The sequence below is a fragment of the Macaca nemestrina genome, chromosome 8 (assembly GCF_043159975.1).
Source record: "Macaca nemestrina isolate mMacNem1 chromosome 8, mMacNem.hap1, whole genome shotgun sequence".
Lineage (NCBI taxonomy): Eukaryota > Metazoa > Chordata > Mammalia > Primates > Cercopithecidae > Macaca > Macaca nemestrina.
In genome coordinates, this window is record NC_092132.1 from 44,459,266 (window position 1) to 44,485,646 (window position 26,381).

At 43.0% G+C, this 26,381-nt stretch overlaps 1 protein-coding gene and 1 long non-coding RNA gene across 8 annotated transcripts in view; one reads left to right on the forward strand and one right to left on the reverse strand.

The window, feature by feature from the left end:
* The window catches only part of LOC112425625 (uncharacterized), a 57,425-nt gene extending 39,215 nt beyond the window's left edge, over positions 1–18,210 (reverse strand). For all 3 annotated transcript variants that reach the window (XR_011606848.1, XR_003016739.2, XR_011606847.1), the window contains exon 1: positions 18,075–18,210. This is a non-coding gene — a long non-coding RNA (uncharacterized lncRNA). The remainder of the gene's footprint in view (positions 1–18,074) is intronic.
* The window catches only part of LOC105476048 (tyrosine 3-monooxygenase/tryptophan 5-monooxygenase activation protein zeta), a 35,247-nt gene continuing 27,065 nt past the window's right edge, over positions 18,200–26,381 (forward strand). Inside the window, exons 1-2 of one of the 5 annotated variants that reach the window (XM_011731673.3) lie at positions 18,200–18,322; positions 22,688–22,992. In XM_011731673.3, the coding sequence (XP_011729975.1) occupies positions 22,699–22,992 (294 nt within the window). In that variant the 5' untranslated portion in view covers positions 18,200–18,322; positions 22,688–22,698. Of the gene's footprint in view, positions 18,323–18,622; positions 18,756–19,501; positions 19,649–20,332; positions 20,356–21,046; positions 21,182–22,687; positions 22,993–26,381 lie in introns of those variants that run through there. The other 4 variants (XM_011731672.3, XM_071067935.1, XM_071067936.1 and 1 more) reach the window with 4 other exon arrangements.

The window sequence follows — 26,381 nt, forward strand, 5'->3', positions numbered from 1 at the left end:
TAATCCAAGGACTTTGGGAGGCCGAAGCAGGAAGATCACCTGAGGTTGGGAGTTCAAGACCAGCCTGGCCAGCATGGTGAAACTAGTAAAAATACAAAAATTTGCCAGGTGTGGTGGCAGGCGCCTGTAATCCCAGCTACTCAGGAAGCTGAGGCAGGATAATCGCTTGAACCCAGGAGGCAGAGGTTGCAGTGAGCCGAGATTGTGCCACTGCACTCCAACCTAGGCAACAGAGTGAGACTCCGTCTCAAAAAAATAAATAAATAGAATGAAATGGAATGGAATTTGATGAAGTCAACTTCTAAATCTTAGGTCCTGTAGGAGAGAAAACCTGGATGTGCTAAACAGATCACATATTGTTCAAGTTTATACACATAACAATTCCAGTAATGTAGATGGATAACATCTGCAAGGATACATGCAAACATAGACGAGGCTAGATTTAAAGTAACATGAGTTTTAGATTAGGTAAAGCTTGGAATGCAAATAAAAACAAAAGTGGGAAGCAGGAAACCATAGTGGCTAAAATGCCAGGGTCAGAATCTGGCTTCAGTTTGAATTCAAACTCTGCCTCTTCCTGAAAAATCCTGAGCAAGTTATTTCATCCTTGTGTGTCTCTGTTGTCTGTAAAATAAGAATAAGGGAACCTACCTGCCTTGTGAGATTTCAAATATAAAGCACTTGGCACAAGTAAATGTCCAATTATAGCCTGGCACATAGTAAATGTCCAATTACAGAAAATGATCTATAACAAAATATAACTTTAAAGTTAAAATCTTATCACAATTTCTAATTTTTTTTTTGAGATGGAGTCTCACTCTGTTACCCAGGCTGGAGTGCAGTGGCGCAGTCTCCACTCACTGCAACCTCCACCTCCTGGGTTCAAGCAATTCTCCTGCCTCAGCCTCCCGAATAGCTGGGATTACAGGTGCCCACCATCACGCCTGGCTAATTTTTGTATTTTTAGTAGAAATGGGGTTTCACCATGTTGGCCAGGCTGGTCTGGAACTCCTGACCTCAGGTGATCCATGTGGCCACCTCAGCCTCCCAAAGTGCTGGAATTATAGGCGTGAGCCACTGCAGCTGGCCTCACAATTTCTAATTTTTAACTGGTTAAGTTGTAGACTAGGGGCCGGGCGCGGTGGCTCAAGTCTGTAATCCCAGCACTTTGGGAGGCCGAGACGGGCGGATCACAAGGTCAGCAGATCGAGACCATCCTGGCTAACACGGTGAAACCCCGCCTCTACTAAAAAATACAAAAAACTAGCCGGGCAAGGTGGCGGGCGCCTGTAGTCCCAGCTACTCGGGAGGCTGAGAAAGGAGAATGGCGTAAACCCGGGAGGCGGAGCTTGCAGTGAGCTGAGATCCAGCCACTGCACTCCAGAGCGAGACTCCGTCTCAAAAAAAAAAAAAAAAAAAAAAAAAAGTTGTAGACTAGGAAGACCAAAACATGAGAATAATAGTTATTATTTATTGAGCCAAACATAGCAGCAAGCACTTTGTTTACCTAGTCCTAATTTTCATATTACATCTAGTATCATAATCTCTATTTTATAGATGAAGAAACTGAGGATCAAGTCAGAGAGGTTGCAAGTGACTCTAAAACCCAATCCCTGTTCACTATGTTGTACTGCCTCTAAAGAGTTGTGATACAATCACATTAAGCTGTAAATAAAACTGATTTTCGCCCAGGCTGGAGTACAGTGGCACAATGTTGGCTCACTGCAAGCTACGCCTCCCAGGTTTATGCCATTCTTCTGCCTCAGCCTCCCCAGCAGCTGGGACTACAAGCACCCACCACAACGTCTGGCTAATATTTTGTATTTTTTTGTATTTTTAGTAGAGACGTGGTTTCACTCTGTTAGCCAGGATGGTCTCGATCTGCTGACCTCGTGATCTGCCCACCTCGGCCTCCCAAAAGTGCTGGGATTACAGGCGTGAAGTGCTGGGATTACAGGCATGAGCCACTGTGCCCAGTCAAGAACTTACTGCCATTTCTAGAGAAGGCATACCACAAGATACAGAGAGGGTTTTCAAAGGTAGAGAAATGAATTATTACCATTGCAAGGGGTCAGAAAAGTTATTAAGAAGAGTTATTCAATAAATGGTAATATGTGGCTTGAAAGAGTTGTCATTCACATCGGATTAGCAAAATGAATCACCAAAATATTGCGCTCACTTTAATTCACCAAATGATGAATAGTAAGCATTATGCTTTTTATTTTCATTTATTTATTTATTTTTGAGATGGGGTCTTGCCATGTTGCCAATGCTGGTCTTAAACTCCTGTGCTCAAGCAATCCATCCACCTCAGCTTCCCAAAGTGCTGGGATTACAGGTGTGAGCCACCATGTCCAGCCATGTTTTTTAGATACTTTGTCATATATCTTCTTTAAACAACTTAGTGCTATACATGGACATTCAAATAGACACACCAAATAAATTAGGAGATTTATTTTTCTCCTTCTTTTTTAAAAATGAGGAGCAAGTTTTATTTTCTTAAAGACCTAAGATTCCTTGAGGCTGGAAGAAAAACACTTCAGGGTTCCTTTGAGATAATCTTCCTCAAAATACTTACATGGTATTTTAAAAACACACAACTAATAAGAAAAAGAACCCAATGAAAAATAAGGAAAAGATGAGAAGATACACAAATGTCAAGTAAGAACATGAAGAAATGCCCAATATATCATTAGTCATTAGGAAAATGCATTTTAAAATCAATATGAGATATTAGATCACACCCACTAGAGTGGCTAGAATTAGAGTCTGACAATAAAAAGTGTTGACAAAGATGTAGAACAACTGGAACTCTTAGTTACTGCTGGTGAGAATGCAAAATGGTTTTTGCATTCTGTAGGGTTCAGCCCTATGGGGCTTTGCAGGTGTTCTCCCCATGTGCAGAGATGAGAGATCATAAGAAATAAAGACACAAGACAAAGAGATAAAGATAAAACAGCTGGGCCTGGGGGACCACTACCACCAAGACACGGAGACCGGTAGTGGCCCGAAATGGCTGGGCGCACTGATATTTATTGTATACAAGACAAGGGGGCAGAGTAAGGAGGGTGAGTCATTCAAGTGATTGATAAGGCCAAGCAAGTCATGTGATCGTAGGACTGAAGCAGAGAGGGAAGGCAGCATATGTCAGTGTTTTCTTCTATGCACTTATCAGAAAAATCACAGACTTTAAGACTTTCACTATTTCTTCTACCATTATCTTCTAAGAATTTCAAAGAGGAACCAGGAGTACGGGAGGAACATGAAAGTGGACAAGGAGCGTGACCACTGAAGCACAACATCACAGGGAGGGGTTTAGGTCTCCGGATGACTGTGGGCAGGCCTGGATAATATCCAGCCTCCCACAAGAAGCTGGTGGAGCAGAGTGTTCTCTGACACCTTCAAGGAAAGGAGACTCCCTTTTGCGGTCTGCTAAGTAACGAGTGCCTTCCCAGGCACTGGTGTTACCACTTGACCAAGGAGCCCTCAAGCAGCTCTTACGCGGGTGTGACAGAGGGCTCACCTCTTGCCTTCTAGGTCACTTTTCACAATGTCCCTTCAGCACCTACCCTATACCCGCCGGTTATTCCTTGGTTTTATTAGTAATACAACATATATTAAAAACTAATGATTAATAATGTTTATACTAATGATTGATCATTGTTCATGATCATCTCTACATCTAACTTGTATTATAACTGTTCTTATTCTAACTATTTTCTTTATTATACTGAAACAGTTTGTGCCTTCGGCCTCTTGCCTCGGCACCTAGGTAATCCTTCGGCCACAGCGTTGTCACCAGCAAACCAGTTTGGCAATTTTTTATCAAGTTTCTTGTAAAGTTAAACATACAGTTACCATATAATCCCTCAATCTCACTCCTAGGTTTTACCCAAAAGAAATAAAAACATGTGTTGGCCAGGTGTGGTGGCTTATGCCTGTAATCCCAGCACTTTGGGAGGCTGAGATGGACAGATCACGAGGTCAGGAGATCGAGGCCATTCTGGCTAACATGGTGAAACCCCGTCTCTACTAAAAATACAAAAAATTAGCCAAGCATGAGGGTGGGCACCTGTAGTCCCAGCTGCTCAGGAGGCTGAGGCAGGAGAATGGTGTGAGCCCAGGAGGTGGAGCTTGCAGTGAGCTGAGATTCTGCCACTGCACTCCAGCCTGGGTGACAGAGCAAGACTCCGTCGAAAGAAAGAAAGAAAGAAAGAAAGAAAGAAAAGAAAGAAAGAAAGAAAGAAAGAAAGAAAGAAAGAAAGAAAGAAAGAAAGAAAGAAAGAAAGAAAGAAAGAAAGAAAGAAAGAAAGAAAGAAAGGAAGGAAGGAAGGAAGGAAGGAAGGAAGGAAGGAAGGAAGGAAGGAAGGAAAAGAGAGAGAGAGAGAGAGAGAGAAATAAAGAAAGAAAGAAAGGAAGGAAAGGAAAGAAAGGAAAGAAGGAAAGACATGTGTCCACACAATAGCTGGCATGAATGTTCACAGTAGTTTTATTCACAATAACGCAAAGCTAGAAACAACCAGATGTCCAAGAATGGATGAAGGTATAAACACATTGTGGTATAGTCATACGATGAAATACTACTCAGTAATAAAAAGGAATGAATTAAATAGACTCATACAAATATGCCCCACTGATTTTTTTTTAATTCAACCAGGGCGTTTTCAGAATTTTTTTGTCTTAATTTTTTAGTTTGTTTTATTTTTAGCAATGGGATCTTGCTATATTGCCCAGGCTAGAATGCAGTGGCTATTCACGGGCAGAATAATAGCACACTACAACCTCAAACTCCTGGGCTTAAGCTATCCTTCCACCTCAGCCTCTTGAGTAGCTGGGACTTAGGTGAGTCCCACCTTGCTCACCATGCCCCACTTATTTCTGACACAGGTGCAAAGGCAATTCAATAAAGGAAGGATTGCTTTTTTAGCAAATGGTGCTGGAGCAACTGGACACCTATAAGCAAAAAAAAAAAAAAAAAAAAAAAAAAGAAAGAAAACTGAACCTCGACCTAATTCTTATGCCTTACATTAACATTTACTCAAAATGAATTACGAACTTAAATGTAAAACTACAAAACTTAAAAGAAATATCAGGGAAAATCTTTAGGATGTAGGGGCAGACAAAGAGTTCTTAGACTTGATATCAAAAGGACAATTCACAAAAGGAAGGGCTGACAAGCTGGATATAATCAAAATTTAAAACTTTTGCTCCATTGAAGACCCTGTGAAGATGATAAAAAGACAAGCTAGAGACTGGAGGAAAATATTTGCAAAACATATCTGACAAAGGTTTAGTATCTATAATATATAAAGGATTCCCAAAACTCAACAGTAAAAAAATAAATAAATTTTAAAAATTCCAGTTAGAAAAATGGGCAAAAAGATGTAAACAGACATTTCACCAGACAGGATTAACAGATGGTGAATAAGCACTAAAAAGATATTTAACATCATTGACCAACAGGAGATGCAAATTAAAACCACAATGAGCTATCACTTCACAGCTACCAGATTGGCTAAAATAAAAATAATAACAAAATCTAATGCTGGTGAGGATGCAGAGAAACTGGATCACTCATACATTGCTGAGGATGTAAAATGATACAGCCACTCTGGAAAACCGTTTGGCAAATTCTTACAAAACTAAATATTGTAGGCCAGGCACAGTGGCTCACGCCTGTAATCCCAGCACTCTGGGTGGCCGAGGCGGGCAGATCACTTGAGGCCAGGAGTTCCAGATCAGTCTGGCCAACATAGTGAAACCTTGTCACTACTAAAAATACAAAAATTAGCCGGGCGTGGAGGCGCATGTCTGTAGTCCCAGCTCCTAGGGAGGCTGAGATGGTAGGATTGCTTGAGAGCCTGGGAGCTTGCAGTGAGCCGAGATTATGATCACTGCACTCCAGCCTGGGCAACAGAGCAAGACTCTGTCTCAAAAAAAAAAAAAAAAAACCTAAAAACTAAAACCTAAACATCCAATTACCATATGACCCATCAATTTCACTCTTGGACATTTATTCCAAAAAAATAAAACCTATATTCACACAAAAACCTATGTTCACACACCAAAAAAATGTTTATAGCAGCTTTATTTATTTATTTATTTATTTAGAGATGGAGTCTCACTCTGTTGCCAGGCTGGAGTCCAGTGCTGCAATCTCAGCTCACTGCAACTTTCAGCTCCCAAGTTCAAGTGACTCTCCTGCCTCAGCCTCCCGAGTAGCTGAAATTACAGGAGCACGCCACCACACCTGGCTAATTTTTGTATTTTTAATAGAGATGGGGTTTCACCATGTTGGCCAGGCTGGTCTCAAACTCCTATAGCACCTTTGTTTGTACTAGCCCTAAACTGGAAACAACCCCAGTGTCCTTCAACCAATGAATGGTTAAATAAACTGAGATATATTCATATCGTGAAATAGTATTCAGAATACAAAGGAACCTTGCATAAACTTGGATGAATCTCCGGAGAATTATGCAGAGTGAAAAAGCCAACCCCCAAAAGGTTACATACTGTGATTCCATTCACATAACATTCTTAAAATGACAAAATCATAGGAATGGAGAACAGATTAGTGGTTACCATGGATTATAGAGAGGATGGGGTGGAAAGGAAGGGCTGTAGCTTTAAAAGGGCAATATGAGAAATTCCCATGGAAATATTCTGTATCTTAAGTGTTGTCAATGTCAATATACTAGCTGCAATTTTATACTACAGTTCTGTAAGACATTACCGTCAGGGGAAACTGGGAAGAGTGTACATGGGATCTCTCTGTATTATTGTGCTAAGTGAAAAAAGTCAGACGGTGAATACTACATACTCTATGATTTAATGTGGTGGTTTTCTTTTTCTTTTTTTTTTTTTTGAGATGGAGTCTCAACTCTGTCACTCAGGCTGGAGTGCAGTGGTGCAATCTCAGCTCACTGCAACCTCCACCTCCCAGGTTCAACCGATTCTCCTGCCTCAGCCTCCCAAGTAGCTGGAGGAAAATATCAGGAATAAATTTTTAAAAAACTAAAGTACAAAGCAACTCTCAGAAACCTAATTCTTATTTTAACGAATTCAGAAAACAAGACATGGGAATTACTCTACATAGTAGGTATACTCAATAAATATGATAAAATTTGATGACATATCACTTCAGCAGTTATCCTAGCCAGGCAAAAAGGTAGCATGCTGATATGGTATGGCTCTGTGTTCCCACCCAAATCTCATCTTGAATTGTAATCCCCACATGTAGAGGGAAGGAGGTGATTGGATCATCGGGGCAGTTTTCTTCATGCTGTTCTCGTGATAGTGAGGGAGTTCTCACAAGATCTGATGGTTTTATAAGTGTTTAGAAGTTCCTCCTTAGCACCACTTCTTTCTCTCCTGCTGCCTTGTGAAGAAGGTGCATGCTTCCCCTTCCACCATAATTGTAAGTTTCCTGAGGCCTCCCCAGCCATGTGGAACTGTGAGTCAATTAAAACTCTTTCCTTTATAAATTACCCAGTCTTGGGTATTTCTTTATAGCAGTGTGAAAATGGACTAACACAGTGGCCTACTGAAAAAAGATACATTATACCAGATCACTTAGGAGATGCCCTAGAGTCATAGAATCCACAAAAAGTATACAAATTAAGTAACAATTTTAGAGCTACTTAGGTCACTACTAAGATTAGGTTTGACTGCCAAGGACAGAAATCCCAAATAAGCTAGAGCTTAATTACATCAGGTTCTATTCATTAAAAATAACTATGCAGAGGTCAACCGTGTAGGGCTAATCTGGCATTTCCAAGTGGTGAGAGCCCCAGACTCCTTCAACTTTGCTGCTCCCCTCTCCTTCCTGTGCTGCTTTGGCCCCGGTTGGCTGTCCCGGCTCTTTACCATGTTCACATTCTGGCCAGCAGGAAGGGAAAGGGACAAAGCAGGGTGCTTTGCTTCCCTTTGAGGACACTTCTTTGAAGTTTCACATGAAACGTCTCCTTACATCTCTTTGGCCATCACTTAATTGCATGGCACACCTAGCTGTGCAGGAGGCTGAGAAATGTGGTCTTCATTTTAGGTAGCTACGTGCCCAGCTGAGTATTAGATATTCTATTAATAATAATAAGTATATTGGAAAAAAAAAAAACTTGTAGACTCTTCCACAGGCCATATTTATATTTTCTTCTTCAAATTTTCTCAAACCTCTATCTTCTTGTAACCTCTGAATGAGAAATATGACTTTTCTATAAAAGTCTAAAATACTCAATGCTCACTAATTGATTCATCATTCATGTAATAAACATAAACACTTTATTTTTGCAAGAAACTGTACTAGGTGTCAAATTATTAAGACAAGGATGCTGTGGAGGGGGGAAAAACCCCTTCATTATTAGTAGAAATAAAAAAAATACTCCATGCTACAGATACTTCATAGTGGAAAAAAAGAAGAAAAATAAAAATAAAAACCCTTATTATTTATCTGTAATTTTAAACTTCTGTAAAAATGATCTGTGCAGCAAGAGATGAAATTTTGAGGTTAATACTAGGTTTTATTGTTTATACAAACTTTTGGTTATTTGGACATTTTTCAGAAAACCCTTGAGGCCGGGTGCGGTGGCTCATGCCTGTAATGCCAGCACTTTGGGAGGCTGAGGCTGGCGGATCACCTGAGGTCAGGAGTTTGAGACCAGCCTGACTAACATGGAGAAACCCCATCTCTACTAAAAATACAAAATTAGCCAGGCGTGGTGGTGCTTGCCTGTAATCCCAGCTACTCGGAAGGCTGAGGTAGGAGAATCGCTTGAACCTGGGAGGCAGAGGTTGCAGTGAGCCCAGATCATGCCACTGCACTCCAGCCTGGGCAACAAGAGTGAAACTCTGTCTCAAAAAAAAAAAAAAAAAAAAGAAATACACTTGAAAGTGATATATGCATTTTATTTTTTTTTTTTGAGACAGGGTCTCACTCTGTCACCCAGGCTGGAGTACAGTAGTGAGATCATAGCTGACTGCAGCCTTGATCTCCTGAGCTCAAGCAATCCTCCCAATTCAGCCTACCAAGTAGCTAGGACTACAGGCCTGCGCCACCATGCCTGGCTCTTTTTTTTTTTTTTTTTAATTTTTAGTAGAGATGAGGTCTCCCTATGTTGTCCAGGCTGGTCTTGAACTCCTGAGCTCAAGCAGTCTTCCTAACACACCCTCCAAATTGTTGGGTTTACAGGTGTGAACCACCAGGCCTGGTCAATATTTGAATTTTAATAGCCTTTAAAATGTATGTATTGAGTCTGTGCCCTGAATCATGTAAATACTTCAAAAGAAAATCATGTCTCATTTATTTTCAGTATAAAATAATTGGATTATGCAAGTCTCCTTTTACACCCTATCTTATTTCATTCCTAAGCAAATCTATCCAGGGTCTTTGGTAGAGAAATGAACATAAAGAAAATTTACTGGCACACGCATGCAGTCCCAGCTACCTGGTAGGTTGAGGTGGGAGGATCATCTGAGCTTAGGAGGTCTAGGTTACAGTGAACAGTGATTGCGCCACTGCACTCCAGCCTGGGCAACAAAGTGAGACACTGCCTCAAAAAAAGAAAAAAAAAAGGAAAAGAAAATGTACTGTTTTTCTTAATAAGAAACATTTTCTTGGCTGGTCTGAAGTTAGTGAGTTATCTCAATTGTTCACAGTCAGTTACAGGTCAAACTTCCTTGTTCTACTCTTTCTTCCTTCTCACTACTGCACCTGGTCTTAAAAAAGATTTTTTTAAGAGAAATAAATACTTCTTGGGCTTAAATACTTGGAAATTTCTGGTTTTAAATATTTAGAATGTGTTTATCAGTGAATTTCATTTATTCATGTTATTATCATATGTAGCATTATTAATAATCTCCAAAATGCTGTTTTCTTCTTAAAAAAATACATTTATTCATTATTCTTCCATTTACCCAATCTTCACCAATTACCTATAAAGAGGTGGCTAATACAATTAGCCCTCCATATCCACCAGTTCTGCATCCATGGATTCAACCAACCAAGAATCAAAAATATTCAAAAACAAAATTGCATCTGTACTGAATATGGACAGACTTCTTTCTTGTCATTATTCCCTAAACAATACAGTATAACTACTATTTACATAGTATTTACATTGTATTCATTACTATCAGTAATATCGAGATGATTTCAAGTATATATGGGAACATATGCATAGATTATATACAAATACTACACCATTTTACATAGGGGACTTGAGCATCCATGGATTTTGGTATCACAGAGGAGTCCTGAAATCAATCCCCATGGATACTGAGGGATGACTGTATACTTGTCCTCTCACTGCAAATGTCACTCTAAGGTAGCCCCGAAGTGTCTTTTTTTTGCTTTCATCTTTTCAAACTCAATACCTGTAACTTCTGGCATTTAAACAGCTATTCAATGAACATCTATTCAATGACCATGTGAATGAAAGCATGCATGTGGTTTTTCCAGAACCCAAATCCAATGATGGTGTTGTTTTTTAAAAGACATAATATTCCAAGGTGTCATCAAACATTTTACTGACATTCTTGCATCCCCTGTTCCTGACATTATTTATTGGTTCTTCTAGAAAGGCCCATGAGATGTTCCAGCAAAGAACAGTAGAATGTCATAACCAAGACCTCATCAGGAAATGTGATCTCTATTCTGTCTCTTTCCAGTAGGTGTTATTAGGTGCTTTCCCTGGATTTGGTATTCCCTTTATTCTCAGGTCAAGTCCAACAGCCACTTCTCCCTGACCTCTGACTCTCAAATAACTGCAATAAAACAATCAAACCTTCTTTGTCAGCAGCTTGGGGTTAACTGTTCTTTCTAAAGCTTGATCTTCATACTGTCTCCAATCCCTGCTCTCTCGTATCTACAGATGCTGCCTACCTGATATATGTTAACTTATTTATGCTGTTTGCATGCATAAGCTATTGCTAGGTGCTACTGCTGTGACAGAAAAGTCACAAAAGAAAGGTGACCTCATCTTGTAGATTGCTTAGAACTTTTGACAAATAGTGCTTTGTTTAGAGAAAATTCAGCACGTGTCCTGTTCTTTTCCTGTTAGTTATCAATTAGGATGGTCCTACCGTTTTTACTCAATCAGTTTTTTAATTGTCCTAGCCTGAAGCCTACCAAATGTATTAGCCTGACTGAAAAATCCATGTTTAACAAATAAGTGAGGCATTAACTGTGTGAAAAGTAATCATGTCAAAAACATGGATTTGATTTACCCAGAATAACCATCTCATTTCTTACAGAGTGAGTTTGGATTACGTTTCATATCAATCACTGGAATATTGAAATATTTCAGGGATTCCTGACAATTTCATGGCTAAGAAAGTGTGGTGAGTCCTCATAAAAAACAGTTTTAGGCCAGGCAATGTGGCTCATGCCTGTAATCCCAGCACTATGGGAGGCCGAGAGGGGAGGATAAGTTAAGCCCAGTAGTTCCAGACCAGTCTGGGTAACATAGCAAGACCCCTTATGATTAAAAAAACAAACAAAAAAAACCAAAAACTAAAAATAGTTTTAAGTTAAAAGCAATTGTCCCAAATAAAGACCAAGGAAGCTAGAATACAGAAATTCTGCTCTTAGGTCCAGGAAAAGTTGTGTATCAGGCCCCAAGAAAACTGCCAGAAATTCACATTGCCTTTATTCCTTTTCCAGATGCCTGTTTTGCTGGGGGTTGAAGGGTGGGGAACAATTTTTTTCTGCCGATATATATGCATCTTTACTGCATTTTAAACCTTTAATGAATTCCAGGGTTCACTGTGCTTATTCTTGAGTATTTGGGACTCAAATACAGGCTAGAAAGGGACAAATTCTTCTGACCTTTTCATGAGGTGATGGCTGTTTGAATTGTAAACTGATCACTTTTGAATTGTAAATAAGCACACTTTTGAAACTGTGAGCTCCCCCTGCCTCTACCCACCTCAAGGAGGTGTCATGTGGTGGCAAGCCTCACTGGTTGAACAGACACGTAATACCCGTACCTTTTCTTATTTTTCTTAAAATGTATGAGTACCTCTACAGAAGTGATTTCTGAATTGAAACAGAATTTCTGGTAAGTATATACACGAGCACTGCCGGCACGGTGGCTCACGCCTGTAATCCCAGCACTTTGGGAGGCTGACGTGGGCGGATCACCTGAGGTCAGGAGTTCGAGACCAGCCTGGCCAACATGGTGAAACCCCATCTCTACTAAAAATACAAAAATTAGCTGTGTGTCATGGCACACACCTGTCATCCCAGCTACTTGGGAGGTGGAGGTAGGATAATTCGTTGAATCCAGGAGGCGGAGGTTGCAGTGAGCCCAGACTGCACCACTGCACTCCAGCCTGGGCGACAGAGCAAGACTGTGTCTCAAAAAAAACAAAAAAACCCAGAACCTTTATTTCTGTACCACTAATCTCAACAGTAACTTCCAAAAGCTATTCCTAATGCTTAACATCAAATTATTGACCTGTGCTTACAACATGTAAAAATATAATACAGTACAAAATACAATTGACTGAAGACTTAAGGGTTAAGATGTTAAAACGGTGTCAAGCTAAGGTTCTTGCTATAACCTTTCCCATCTTTCCATTAAAATATCATGAGTTTTTGAAAAATAAGAGTCAACCATTTGCAAGAGTCTGGGTGGAATTTCCATTGACTACAGCATAGAGGAGGCCAAACTCAGAAACTCTACTATGGATACTTTATCCTCTGAAAAAGAAAACAAAGTTGATAGGAAAGAATTTAAGCCTTCAAATTATTATTCAATCAGAATTTACAAATCCCAGAGAACGCACAACAGAAATACAAAGGCCTGGCAGGTGGCTGGTTAAAAACTGTGGTGGGCTGGGCACAGTGGCTCACACCTGTAATCCCAGCACTTTGAGAGGCTGAGGCGGGAGGATCACTTGAGCCCAGGAGTTTGAGACCAGCCTGGGCAACACAGCAAGACCTGCATCTCTACAAAACAATTTAAAAATTAGCCAGGCATTGTAGTGTGCGCCTGTAGTCCCAACTACTCAGGAGACTAAGACAGGAGTATCACTTGAGCCCAGGAGATCAAGACCACAGTGAGCTATAATAGTGCCGCTGTACTCCAGCTTGGACGATAGAGTGAGACTCTGAAACACACTGACAGCTGACAGTGTTCAAATGTGTAGTTTTTCCATTTATAATCACAGCTGATTAAAGAACCATAGATAGCCTCTGATTCTTGACAACATAAATTCCCCTCACTGCAGACAACTGGACAATTGGGTCAGGGGAAGATCTTGTCATGGCGTCCGCTAAACACGCGATGAATGTAAATGTCAGCTGGATTCCAGAATTTGGGCAAGAAAGTACGTACTTGTACCCTCCTACAACTTTAGAACAGTTTTCAAGAGAACAGTAAAGAGAAGCAATGGAAATTTTATCTGTTGGTTGGCCAACTTGGAGACTGGAAATTTCCCTCATTGACATATAACAGAAAAATAATCACCACCACAACGTAACAGCTACCAAAAATTCTGGAGTACAAGGAAATAGGACACCATCTGAAGAGTCTAAGGAAAAGCGGGTATCTGAAAATGATTATAGGAAAATAGGAAAACTTTAGAAAATGTCTGTTTGTGATCTTAATAGGTGTGAGAACATATGGTATCTATCAAAGAGTGACCTATATGGTAAGGATGTAAGGAAACTAAAAATTTAACTGCAAAATTTAACATGCAATGAAGAAAGCAAAATTGCCTCTGGTGATAACCACATCAGTAATCTGTAAGATGAGTTTTTGTAGGGAACCTTAAACTCTCCATGGATAGTTGGTGCTCATAGCTCAATTTTTTTTTTTTTTTTTTTGAGGCGGAGTCTTGCTCTGTTGCCCAGGCTGGAGTGCAGTGGCCGGATCTCGGCTCACTGCAAGCTCCGCCTCCTGGGCTCATGCCATTCTCCTGCCTCAGCCTCCTGAGTAGCTGGGACTACAGGCGCCTGCCACCATGCCCGCCTAATTTTTTTGTATTTTTGGTAGAAACGGGGTTTCACCGTGTTAGCCTGAATGGTCTGGATCTCCTGACCTCGTGATCCGCCCGCCTTGGCCTCCCAAAGTGCTGGGATTACAGGCGTGAGCCACCGTGCCCTGCCAGCTCAGATTTCTTAAAGCATGATTTGCTTACCTCCATTAGCCCTTACCTCACTGTGCTGCACTGTAACTGTATTTAGTGTGTCCCTGCCCCTAGACTGTGAGCTCCTTTAGGGAAGATCCATGACTTACCCAACTTTATCACCAGCGACTAGCATGATCTCCGACCAGTGAGTCCACATTAAGTGCTTCATGACATGTATGAAGTGAGACCTCACAGTCAGCATGGCTTTCTTTTCTTTTTTTTCTAAAGAGACAAGGTCTCGGCCAGGTGTGGTGGCTCACGCCTGTAATTCCAGCACTTTGGGAGGCCGAGGCGGGCGGATCACGAGGTCAGGAGATTGAGATCATCCTGGCTAACACGGTAAAACCCAGTCTCTACTAAAAATACAAAAAATTAGCCAGGTGTGGTGGGACACACCTGTGATCCTAGCTACTCCGGAGGCTGAGGCAGGAGAATCGCCTGAACTCGGGAGGTGCAGGTAGCAGTGAGCTGAGAACGCGCCACTGCACTCCAGCCTGGGTGACAGAGCGAGACTCCATTCTGGAAAAAAAAAAAAAGAGAGAGAGAGACAGGGTCTCACTGTGTTGCCCAGGCTGGAGTGCGGTGTGGCTATACATAGGCACGATCCCACTAAGAATTAGCACAGGAGTTTGGATCTGTCCCATTTCTGACCTGCAGAAGTTTACTCCTCCTTAGGCAACCTGGGGTTCTTTCACTCCCAGGGGGTCATTATGTTGATGCTAAATGTTGGCATAGCACACTACAGCCCAGAACTCCTGGGCCCAAGTGATCCTCCAACAGCATGGCCTTCTTGTTTTTTAAAAGCAGGATGCAAAAAAAACCCAGTCTGTCACCAAAGTACCATAGAACACAAGGCTAGAGTCTGCAGTGTAGGAATCGAGTTAATAGGTATGGGTTTAAAATACTTTTTTTTTTTTTAACAAAAACAAGGCTAATATAGTAGAAGATGGTATCAAATAAAGTAAAAAGTAAGTAGTGAGACTATTAAATTGATTTAGAATTAAGTGAGGAAATATTACTTCTCTAGGGTCATCCTAGAAGTCAACAGAATAGTTGAGAATACTTACATTTTTCTTTTTTTTTTTTCTTTTTGAGACAGGGTGTCAGTCTGTCACCCAGGCTCAAGTGATCGATCCTCCCGCCTCAGCCCCCCAAGTAGCTGGATTTACAGGCACACACACCCGGCTAATTTTGCGTATTTTTTGTATTGACAGGGTTTCACCACGTTGCCCAGGCTGGTCTCCTACTCCTGGGCTCAAGCGATCCATCTGCCTCAGCCTCCCAAAGACCTGGGATTACAAGCGTGAGCCACTGCACTTGCCCTGTATTTCTTTCAACTGCCTTTTATCGAAAGATCAGTTTCCCTTTTCTTACTCTCATTTTTCCTCCCATTTTCTTTCATTAAAAAAAAAAACCTTCCCATATTCTAGATTTGCCAATTACTTTCACAGACATTACAGTGCTATTTTAACAGATAAACTCTCAATTGCGGTGGCCTAAAAATAGAAGTTATCCCTCAGTAAACTCCAAAATGATTGGGGAAGGCTTTCATAGGCTTCCAGGGACCCAGGCTGTCTTCATTTTATGACCTCACCCGCCTCTAAGGCCTGGGAATCCTCTCCATTCAGCCAGAAAAACAGGGATGGAATGAACATTCAAACAGGGAGACTTTTATGGGCCAAGCCTGCAATGGAGCACATGCCTGCGGTCATACCCCATTAGCTAGCACTCAGTAACATGGCCACATGTAATTGCAAAGGGGAATGGGCAATGGAGTCTAACTGTGGCTGCAGGAGGAGAAAAATGGGTTTGGTGAATAGCTAGCTTGTCTCTGCCACTAACTGCAGATTATTTCAACAATAGATATGCATGATCTGGTGTACTACATGTAGGTAGCCCTTTCCTTACTTTCTCATGAAATCACTGCAGCAACCTAATGGGATTGGAAATTAGTATGTCCAATTCAGAAACCTAAGGTCACACAGTTCCGAATGACAAACCAAGATTTAGTCCCTGTTCTGCTGCAAAACCTTCTGCATTATGCTGCATTTCTCCAAATGAAACATGGTGAAGTGAAATTATAGTCTGATAGCATTGTGATTACACTTAAAATATCATATAACTGCTACATCATCAATAGTGTCCATCCGTGGAGATGTTTTCCCAATTGGAGTGATGGACTTGTGCTAATTTACTTGAACTCTTGTCCCATTTTAGTATTTTATTTTTGAGATAGGGTCTCACTTTGTTGCCCAGGCTGTAGTGCAGTGGCACAATCACAGCTAACTGCAGCCTCTACCTTCCAGGCTCAAATGATCCTCCCACCTCAGCCTCCCCAGTAGCTGGGCCGCAGGCCCATGCCACCATGCCCAGCTACTTTTTGTAGAGAAGGGGTTTTGCCATGTTGCCCAGACTGGTCTTGAATCCCTGGACTCAAGCCATCTGCCTCCCTCAGCCTCCCAAAGTGCTGAGATAACAAGAGTGAACCACTGTGCCTGGCCTTTTTCTCATTTTAATGTATAGCATTATATATTGATGTATAGCTCTGACGAGATCATTGCAGTCCCCTATAGACGAATGAATCAATATTTACTCTCATCACTCATGTCTCATTAGCACTGAGAAACACAAATAGGCATTTCTACTTCTAAAAGATACTTTAAAAATGTGGTTTCTTTCTGTTACTGAAGTTCCCTAAAAATCAAAAAGAAGAAAATAGTTTCATTTTATCTTTACAATCCTTTGAACACTAGAGATATCAATCAGATATATCCATTTACAAATGAATAATAGCTAGGTTACTCTGTGTAAGAAATATACGTATGTGTATATTCGTTTAATCCTCAGCATCACCTAATGAGTTAAGTGTTTTTGTTGCCAGTATTTTATTGCCGTGGCTATCAAAGCACATAGAGGTTAACCAACTTGAGTGAGGTAAGAGTTGCGCATTGAAGAAAATAAAACAGGTCAGGGTATTAGTGAAAGTCTCCAGCAACGTTCCCAGGGTTCATAGGTTCTATTTATTCTGCTCTGTATGCCATAGGTTATTCCTTATTTCTTGAAAGATCTTTTCCTCAGGACTTTCATAACATCCCCTGTTCCTTTCTTGCAGCTTCATTGTATCTTTATTGTGCAGACACGTTGACTTGAGTACGTAAAACCTAACAGTGCCTATTGTTGCGCTAAAAAATGCCTTTCTATTAAAGCATGAGGCAAAAACCTAACTTAGCTCTTTCCTTCCTAAACTCACAATTTATAGAGAAACCCCTTAACCTCCTCTGAAACAAAAGGCATACACGCTACATAGACATATATTTGAGACATTAAAGAAACATGAATTTCCATTTTAAAAAACGTTTAACTTAGTATCCTCTGTCAAATTTCTGGTGCCTATTACAAAACTGGAAAAAACTGTTAAAAAAAATAGCTTTTGAAATATTAGTCATTTTAAGTGAGTCACGCCCTAAAAAGAATTTACTTGGGAGTCAAAGCTAGTTGACCCTAACATCTCAGAAATAAAACTCCAATTTGTTCATCTATTTAACCTACCATGAATTTGTGATTTGGCAGCTTGTGAAAAACAACAACAAAAAACCCACTGAAATGGAACTGGTCACTGGAAACTCTCTTTCTGGTCTGTACTATCTAAATGCCAGCTGTCATGTCAAGCAAAAAGTAATTTGTAGAGCAGCTTTGTGGTCCACTGTATTATGCAAGAAAGACAATGTACTGGAAGAGCGAGGACTCAGTCATTTCGTGTCTACTACTGAGAAACTAAATTCTGTAGAGAACATGGGGCTAAATGAAGCTCAATAAAGATACGTTGGAAGAATCAATGAGGAGTTTACACAAGGGTAAAATAAAGAGTTCCAAGCGCTCTCATTGCTAACCGTACAGTCTCTATGACTGTTGCAAGTGGTTTTGCAGGTCATCCAGGCACTAACCTTTTCTTAGCCCGAACACATTTAAAGAGTGAAGGGGCAGCGCACTGTGAATGTTTCTCTCTGAACTTCCTTAAGTCAACTGGGCGGAGGCCCTACCCGTTCAGGCACCTGCAATTTCCGCCCTTCTCCTTCCCCTTCTTCCGGGCTACTGTCCTCGCTCATCACCCGGCCCGTGGTCCACTCCCACCGCCAGCTGGAACCCTGGGGACTACGACGTCCCTCAAACCTTGCTTCTAGGAGACAAAAAGGTAATGATCGTCATGTGTTAAGTCACTGCAGTATGAGGTCTTCACGTGAAAGCTTTATTTGGGTAGGAAAACCTAGCCTACGAGAAACGGGTCCGTGCGGTCACGCCTGACTGCCTGTCTCCGGGTCAAGGCTGCCAGGACCAGCTCCAGCCCTCCGCCAGAGAAGGTTGTCCTTTCCCCTCGGAACTCTGGCTTCCCTAAAGCGGACGCGCCTCCTTCCAGGCCTCACCTCCCGCCGGCTCCGCCCGGCCCGGCCCGGCCCATCTCGTCCCCACCTCGGCGCCCACCCATTGTCCCCTCGGGCAGTCACCGAGCGCAGATCCCGAGCTCTCGATTGGAACGCCTCCCCATCACTCAGCCACACTGGGGCTGGACGCCTCACTCCCGTTTCCGAGCCATAAAAGGTCTAGGGCCGCTTCCCCCAAGCCAGCAGGTAAAGCCGCGGCGGCGGGAGGGAGGCCGGGAGGGGCCGCGCGCCCCTCCGGGCAAGGGGAGCGGCGGGGGGGCGGGGGGAGCGCACCACACACAACCCTCCCTTGCCGTGCGACCGCGCCCGGCCCCCGCCCCGCAAGTCCTGATCACAATGCCGGAGCCGCCGAGCCACCCTCGTCATCCTGCCCGGGGACGGCCCTGGGGCAGTTACTACCGCGAAGCACGGAGGGCGGGGCGGGGCGGGCCGGGCCTCGGGGAGAGGTGGGGGGATGTGAAAGGTCCCGGATGTTGCTGAACGGGAGCCCCTTCCAGAGGGAGTGACTGGGGCAAGCGCAGACGGCCTGAGCGAAAGCTAAGGTGGGGGTAGGGAGAGAGCGCCTTCCCACAGGCTGAGAGGAAGAGTGGACCGGCGGAGGCCACAGGGGAGAGGGAGAGAGAGGGCGTCGGGGACCCAAGGGGAAGGCGAGGAGTGGGGGGGTTTGCGGGAAAAGAAAAAAAAGCTTCCTGCCTAGGTGCACTCGGGACAAGCGTAGAAGAGCTGGGAGCCGAGCGGGGTGGGAGAAGTGGCGGCTGCGGGCGAGGACGCACGCGCCTCCGCTCGCCCTCCAGCGCGGGCGGGCAAGACGCGCGCCGGGGAGCGGCGGTTGCGCGGGGCCCAGATCGCTGTGGGCACCAATCAACGGTTGCCATAGCAGCGTTTGACGTCATCGTGCGTGTGGTGCCCCTGCTGCCGGGGCTGGTGATTGGAGGAAACCCCGTGTCTGCGGAGCGGCTGTAGCCTGTGAGCAGCGAGATCCAGGGACAGAGTCTCAGCCTCGCCGCTGCTGCTGCCGCCGCCGCCCAGAGACTGCTGAGCCCCTGTCCGTCTGCCGCCACCACCCACTCCGGACACAGGTGAGGAACCTGGCCGCCGCCGCGCCCCGCTCCTTCCTGTCCCAGGCCAGCCTTCCGAACGCGTGGGAGCCGTCCTCGCTCCGTCCTCTCATCCCCACTAGCCCCGCGGTGGCGGCGCCGGGCTGAGGCGGAGTCTCCTCAGCGGACACGGGCGGCGGCTCCTCTTCCGCTGAGCTCGGGCGGGCGGCTAGCGGCCGCCTCCGACTCCTTGCTTCCGCATCGACGCCCCGGCGCCGATCGGTGCTCGCTCCCCCGTCCTGCTCCCGGGGGTGGGGAGGGCGCCCACACGCGAGATCCCCGGGGATCCCCCTGTCGCCGGCTCCCAAAGGTGGACGAGGCATGGTCGGGGCGCCGCCGGCCGCGGTCCGTCCCCACCCTTGTCTCTGCGGGCTCCCACCCCCTCCCTCGTCGCCCTTCTCGCTTCCGCCCGAGATAATGACTCGGCGGCGGCGGCGGGCATCGCAGTGGCGCAGGTGAGGCCGCCCCCTCTTGTCTCCCTCGGCCGCCCCCTCCTTCCCCTCCCCCGCCCCCCTCCCCCTCGCGCAGCCTCTGCGCTGGGCGCTGCGGCGGCGGGACCCGGCCCTCCCCCACCCCGGGAGGCGGCGGCGCGGCGGGGAGGGGCCGGGGGCCTCGGGGATCCAGGAGCGAGGGAAAGGCCTGGCCGAGAGCGGGCCGGAGCCCAGGCCTGGCACGGCGGCGCCCGCCAGGTAGACCGGGGCGAGGCCGCGCGCCGGCGCGAGGGGGAGCACACTGCGGGGTGAGGTTTTGGGGTGGGGCTCTCCTGGGACCTAGAGCTGAATTTCGTGGGCTCCGCGGTGGGAGGAAGGACTTGAAATTTCCTGGTGGGGGTGGGGGATGGGTCTGACTTTTTTTGCTCCTTTCGAACGGGCGGAGGAGGTGCGGACGGGGGCTGCGAGTCCAGGAGGGGGTAGAGAGCGGGGTGGGGAGCCCGCCGTCGGCTTCCGTGCGTGATGGACTAGAACTGGAGGTTCCCTGCGCTCGGTTTGGGGACGCATATCCTGCTTTGGGGGCGGGTGACCCTGAGCATAGCTGCTGGTGGCCCGCTCTGCTGGGTGTGGCTCTCGTCCCCTCCCCCACCTGCAGCTGTCGGTCCCTTAGAGACGCTGTACACGGGCATCGGCGCTGATCGGTGGCGGGGAAGGCGCTGGGTGGGAGAGCGGGGTGTGTCCGTGGCGGGGCTGGTAGTGGTTCCGCTTCTGCGGGCGGCTGTGGCGTCTCTGCCCCGGGGTCGGGCGGCTTCGCTCCCCCCCCGCCGCGCCACGGCTTGGGCGGGGGCGCGGGCTGCTCCTCCCTCTGGCTTCGGTCGGAGGAGGGGGGAATTAACACTCTGCAGTAGGTTGGGCTCCCTGACACAGATCCGCCATGACAAAGGAGAGTCGGGGACTTGAGCGGAGGCTCCGACTTGGGCGGAGCCTGGAGGGGGGTGGTTGCGGATAAGTGGACCGGAGGATTTTCACTTTAAAGTCCGGGTCTGCCGGTTTTCGTTTCGCCGTAGTCGACGTCTCAAGTCAGGTAAGGGTTAAATGGGTGCGGTGAGTCCTGCCCGCAGTGTAGAGGCGAGGCCTTGGAGCACTCATTACTGTGTGAGAAACCTTATCCACTTCCTCTTGTACCGAAGTGATTGGGTAGAGAATCCTTTGTACTGGTTTAAATCATTTTTCATTAGAAGCAGAATTAACCAGAGACTGTTCCTGAGATCCTAAGGGAAAAATTAGTAATTTAGACACCTGAGGAAAATAATGCCGTCATAAAGGTTAAATAGTTTACGTATTGAGCCAGTACCTTATATCCAAAGTGGCTAAGTAATTTGCTTAAAATGTGGGGACCTGTTCTCATTTAGTTAAAAAAATACTGTGAGATTTCCCTGGGAAGGCAAAAGATGATTAATATTCGGGAGTCAGCTTCCAAGGTGAACTCTTCCGTTCACCTAATTTAAAAGTGCACTTCATTCAGGGTGTATATTTTTCTCTAAAGTCGTTTTTTTTTTGGTGTGGTATCGCTGTGTGGATTAGTATCTTTGTGCTGTTTGCCAACTTGCCAAAGGATATCTTTCCAGAAAAATGTAGCTGAGGTAAATAGAAAAGGTCTAGGAAACTAAAACGCGAGGGAAAGAGAATTAGGTGGATAGTCATGGTGAAGAACAGCTTGAGTGATAACATCCAATTACAGTATGACAGCTAGACACAAAATGCAGCACTTCTACATTTCAACTGGAGCAATGACATTGGAAACACTTGTAAATCAAGTACTTCCAACGTGATATATTCTAGTACTCACAGTAAGAGTTGAAGTGCCATGACTTGTGGATATTTTTAAAGCATGTGGACATATAACAAGATAAGGAGTTGAGGCATTAGGGTCAGATATTGATCCTTTGTGGTGGATTTATACTCAAAATATCTGAAAACAAACAGTTTGGTCATTCCTCCCCCCAAATTGTTAAGCTATTATTGGCTGGCAAATGTTGCAGAGATCTAGTAGGTTTGGGGTGGGGGTAACACTAAAACTAAAATTTAATCACTCCTGACGAAAGTATTATGAAAGTAAAAAGACATGAGTTAAACTGACAAGAATTATGATTCTGGAAATATGATAGAAATCCAGATGTTCTCTGTAAACAATGCTTTTACTATGGAAGAAAAGCTGCTTAATTTCAGATCACTTAGTGGTATTGGAAATGAGTTGAGATTTTGGTCAAGTAAGATTAGGGGTAAGTTTTTGAGGCAGCTTTTGAAAGTAATTTTGACCTTATGTGAAATCTGTATCTTCTGAACAAGTTTTAGTTTTGCTACAATGATGTGTTAATGGCTGAAAGTTTACCTCTGATGCTGAGTATGCTGAATTTTTTTTCCTTTTCTGACTATCCTTTTGTGAAGCTGCATTTTAATTCTTCATGTGAACAGTCTTCCACAGGCAGTTAGATTTCAGGTTTAAAAAACTCATTTACCACAGGTATAATTTTGAGTCTGTTTATTTTGATGGGAAAAATTTTAAATACTCCTTTTTTCCCCCCTGCAGAACATCCAGTCATGGATAAAAATGAGCTGGTTCAGAAGGCCAAACTGGCCGAGCAGGCTGAGCGATATGATGACATGGCAGCCTGCATGAAGTCTGTAACTGAGCAAGGAGCTGAATTATCCAATGAGGAGAGGAATCTTCTCTCAGTTGCTTATAAAAATGTTGTAGGAGCCCGTAGGTCATCTTGGAGGGTCGTCTCAAGTATTGAACAAAAGACGGAAGGTGCTGAGAAAAAACAGCAGATGGCTCGAGAATACAGAGAGAAAATTGAGACGGAGCTAAGAGATATCTGCAATGATGTACTGGTGAGAATCAATTGAATCTGGCTTCATTATACTGTAAGGTTCCTATGAGTATCAGTTACATTACTCTCAACGTTTTCTTCGGTTTATCTTTTCCTTCTAAACATTGTGTGTTCAGATTTAAAAGTCTTCATGGTGTCATAACTAAAAAGATGTTAAGACAATTATAGATACGGGTATGTAAAGTAATTGTAATAATGATGATGAAACAGTTCAGTTTTAAAAATAACAGACTTTAGTATTGAAAAGATAAACTAATAGTATTACTGCTTTACTTATGGTTAGAACATTTGTGGTAGCTCTATAGCTGGTTATCTTAAATGTACATCTATGGATAAAGGAATTTTACATATTTTATGTAAGAGAGATGTAATAGGATACTGATTGTAGAAATAGTACTCTTCTCAGGATTAGCCGCTATAATGTTAATGTAATGAGTCAGCCATGCAGAAAACTCTGGCGTCACGACTATGAAACCTCTTTCCTGCATTGAATTCTTGAAAATAAATTTTGAACACTCGCAACCATGATGAAAGGTTATGAATAACTCAAGCTTGATTTTTCCAGTTTGAATCGAGTATTTTAAGTATTCAGTACCTACTGTGTTGAAGCACTGCGCTTAAAATGATTAAACTACATTTTGGTTAATTTTAATCTGTCATACAAAGTAGGGCTTTTTGATCAAGAATAGTTTAAATTTGAGGATAAACTAGTAGAAAATCCAAGCTGGCAGTTTTTGGAATAATATTTAAAGTGATTTTGCTAAATGGTTACACTTAACCAGTATGGCAGGACTCTGATATACAAAGAGGGGCAGCAGCATCGCGATTTTTCTGGACAGGTTACTGAATGTGGGACTCAGTGTGGAAATCCAGGTGTGTTACTTACTATATGAACCTTATTTATATGGAAGAAGTACTGTAATGAGCAATAGGATAATGTCTGATGTGGTTGTGGGTTTGGGGTTTTTGTTACAGTTGTGATGATGCTATCATTTCTTTACACTTGTATTTACTAATGGAATAGCATCAGTTCCTAAACTGTATTTTTCTCAAATGATACTTGACACTGTCTTTTAAAATAATAGTGATTTTTTAAAACATGCTTATTTGGGTTCACAATCACAAACTCAATGAGACATCTGTCTTGGGGCTTTTTTGTTGTTGTTCTTATTGAAACCTTTACAATGATAGCTGTTATTTGTATCTAAGTTGAAAAAAGGAATATCTTGCTTTTATTGAGGCCAAGTGACAAATACCTATCTTGTGATTTTGCTAAGGTAGTAAGAATATTTAAATTTTGAAAATGTGATTTTTTTTCTATAATAAAACATGTATTGGGTTTTTTTTTTTTTTTTTCCTTGCTCTCCTTACTAATATCTGTGTAAGTGTAACTCAGTTTTGTTCAGTCTGGTGTTACACTTGATCAAAAAGTTTTTATTTGGGCTTCAAAGGATGTGTTACAAGTTAACATTTCCCTTAAGACAAAAGTCAATTTTAGGAATAAAAAGGAATGTGACATTTACCTTTTAATAACACGCTTATTTGCAATACCAGGTAGGTATGTGCATGTTTTCCATATACAAAGTATAAAAGTTCCTGTCATTGTGAGTCTTCTCCTGGGAAAAGACTTGTAGCAGGTTTGTTTTTTTGTGTTTCTTTTGAGACTGAGTTTTGCTCTTGTTGCCCAGGTTTGAGTGCAATGGCATGATCTTAGCTCACTGCAACCTCAGCCTCCCGTGTTCAAGCAATTCTTCTGCCTTGACCTCCCTAGTAGTTGGAATTACAGGGCGTGCGCCACCACGCCCAGCTAATTTTTGTATTTTTAGTAGAGATAGGGTTTCACCTTGTCGGCCAGGCTGGTAACCAGGTCAGGTCTAACTCCCAACCTCAGGTGATCCACTCACCTCAGCCTCCCAAAGTGCTGGGATTACAGGGGTGAGCCACCATGTCTGGCCCAACTTGTAGCAGTTTTGACTATGCTTCCCTTTGGTTTCCTTATCAAGAAAAATTTTTTGCATAGAACCAGTAGATGAGGATGACAAGATAATCTCTTAATATTAATAGCTTCTTGTTGTTATGATTATTAAGGAGTTTGATTCTGGTCCCTACTCACATCGTTACCCTCTAGAATAGCACTGGCTTCTTAAAAAGTCTAAATGGCATTTATACTTTGAAAGTTTTGATGAATCAGAGTTTTCTTTACTATACAAGTGGGTTCGAAGAGAATTCTAAACAAGCTTTGGCTTCCAGCCTTAGTCTTTTTAAGAGTAAGACTTAGTGATCTTTGCATACTCAGAACGTGTAGTAGATGCTCAAATATTTGTTAAACAAGCAGAAAGGCTTCTTTTGAGAAAGGATAGAATTAGGTCAGCAGCACTGCAAAATTTCCCTGGCTTTTTCTTTTTCTGCTTGGGAAAATTTGATATTTACAGATAATAGGCTTCTTTTTCCTACCATCTATTTCAAATAGGTCACATCGACTCTGGAAACATTGCATAAAATTCCTTTTCCCCTTTTTAGTGAAATGGAAGAATAAAGTGTAGCAGAACTGGTATTTCTACTAGAGAAAGTTTTTGAATCATTGTTACTTAATGATTATTAAAAATATTTTAAATTATATATTTGAGATCTTACATGATAAAAAATCAATTATAATTTTTTATTACTCTAGCCTTTTCTGGGCTTTAAGATATATATATGTATATACACATATACATATATATATACACACTTTAATTTGAGAAAAATAAGCAGGTAATCCCTTTGCAGAATTAATGGTATTGGCTGGTGGCATTAGTGATAACCAGATTTTTTATATTGAGCACCTATTTTATAATAGCTATGAAAATATACTCTTCCTACAAAAAGCAGCTAATCTCCAACGTTCTGAGTTTTTCTGAAGAACTTTTTAGTAACCCATTCTGGTTACATGTATTTATCAATTGTTTAACCATTTAATAAGCAAAGAGCTTGGACCATGTTGCTTATTACAAGAGTTAATAGAGCATTACCGTGGAAAGTGGTCACTGGCACGTTCTTCACAAGGTGGACTTTTCATTATGTAAAAGAACTTCGAGTTCTCTTCCATGTGTTAATTTGAAACTGCAATATGTGAACTAATGCAATCTGCCTTTCCTGCCAGATGCTTAGACAGAAACTCTCTTGGTAGTTGGGGAGGGACTCAACACTAGCACCTCTTTAAACCTGAAAGATGGCAGCCAAAAATTGGGTAGTTTTTATCTTGCACTTGATGAAATGAATACCAAGGAAACACAGTCTAGGAAGACTATTTCAAACTTAAGTATGTCGAGGTGAATAATGGAGCTCAAGATACTGAATCAAACTAGTTTTACCATTTAATAGATGCATGGCCTGAGGAAATCACTCAGT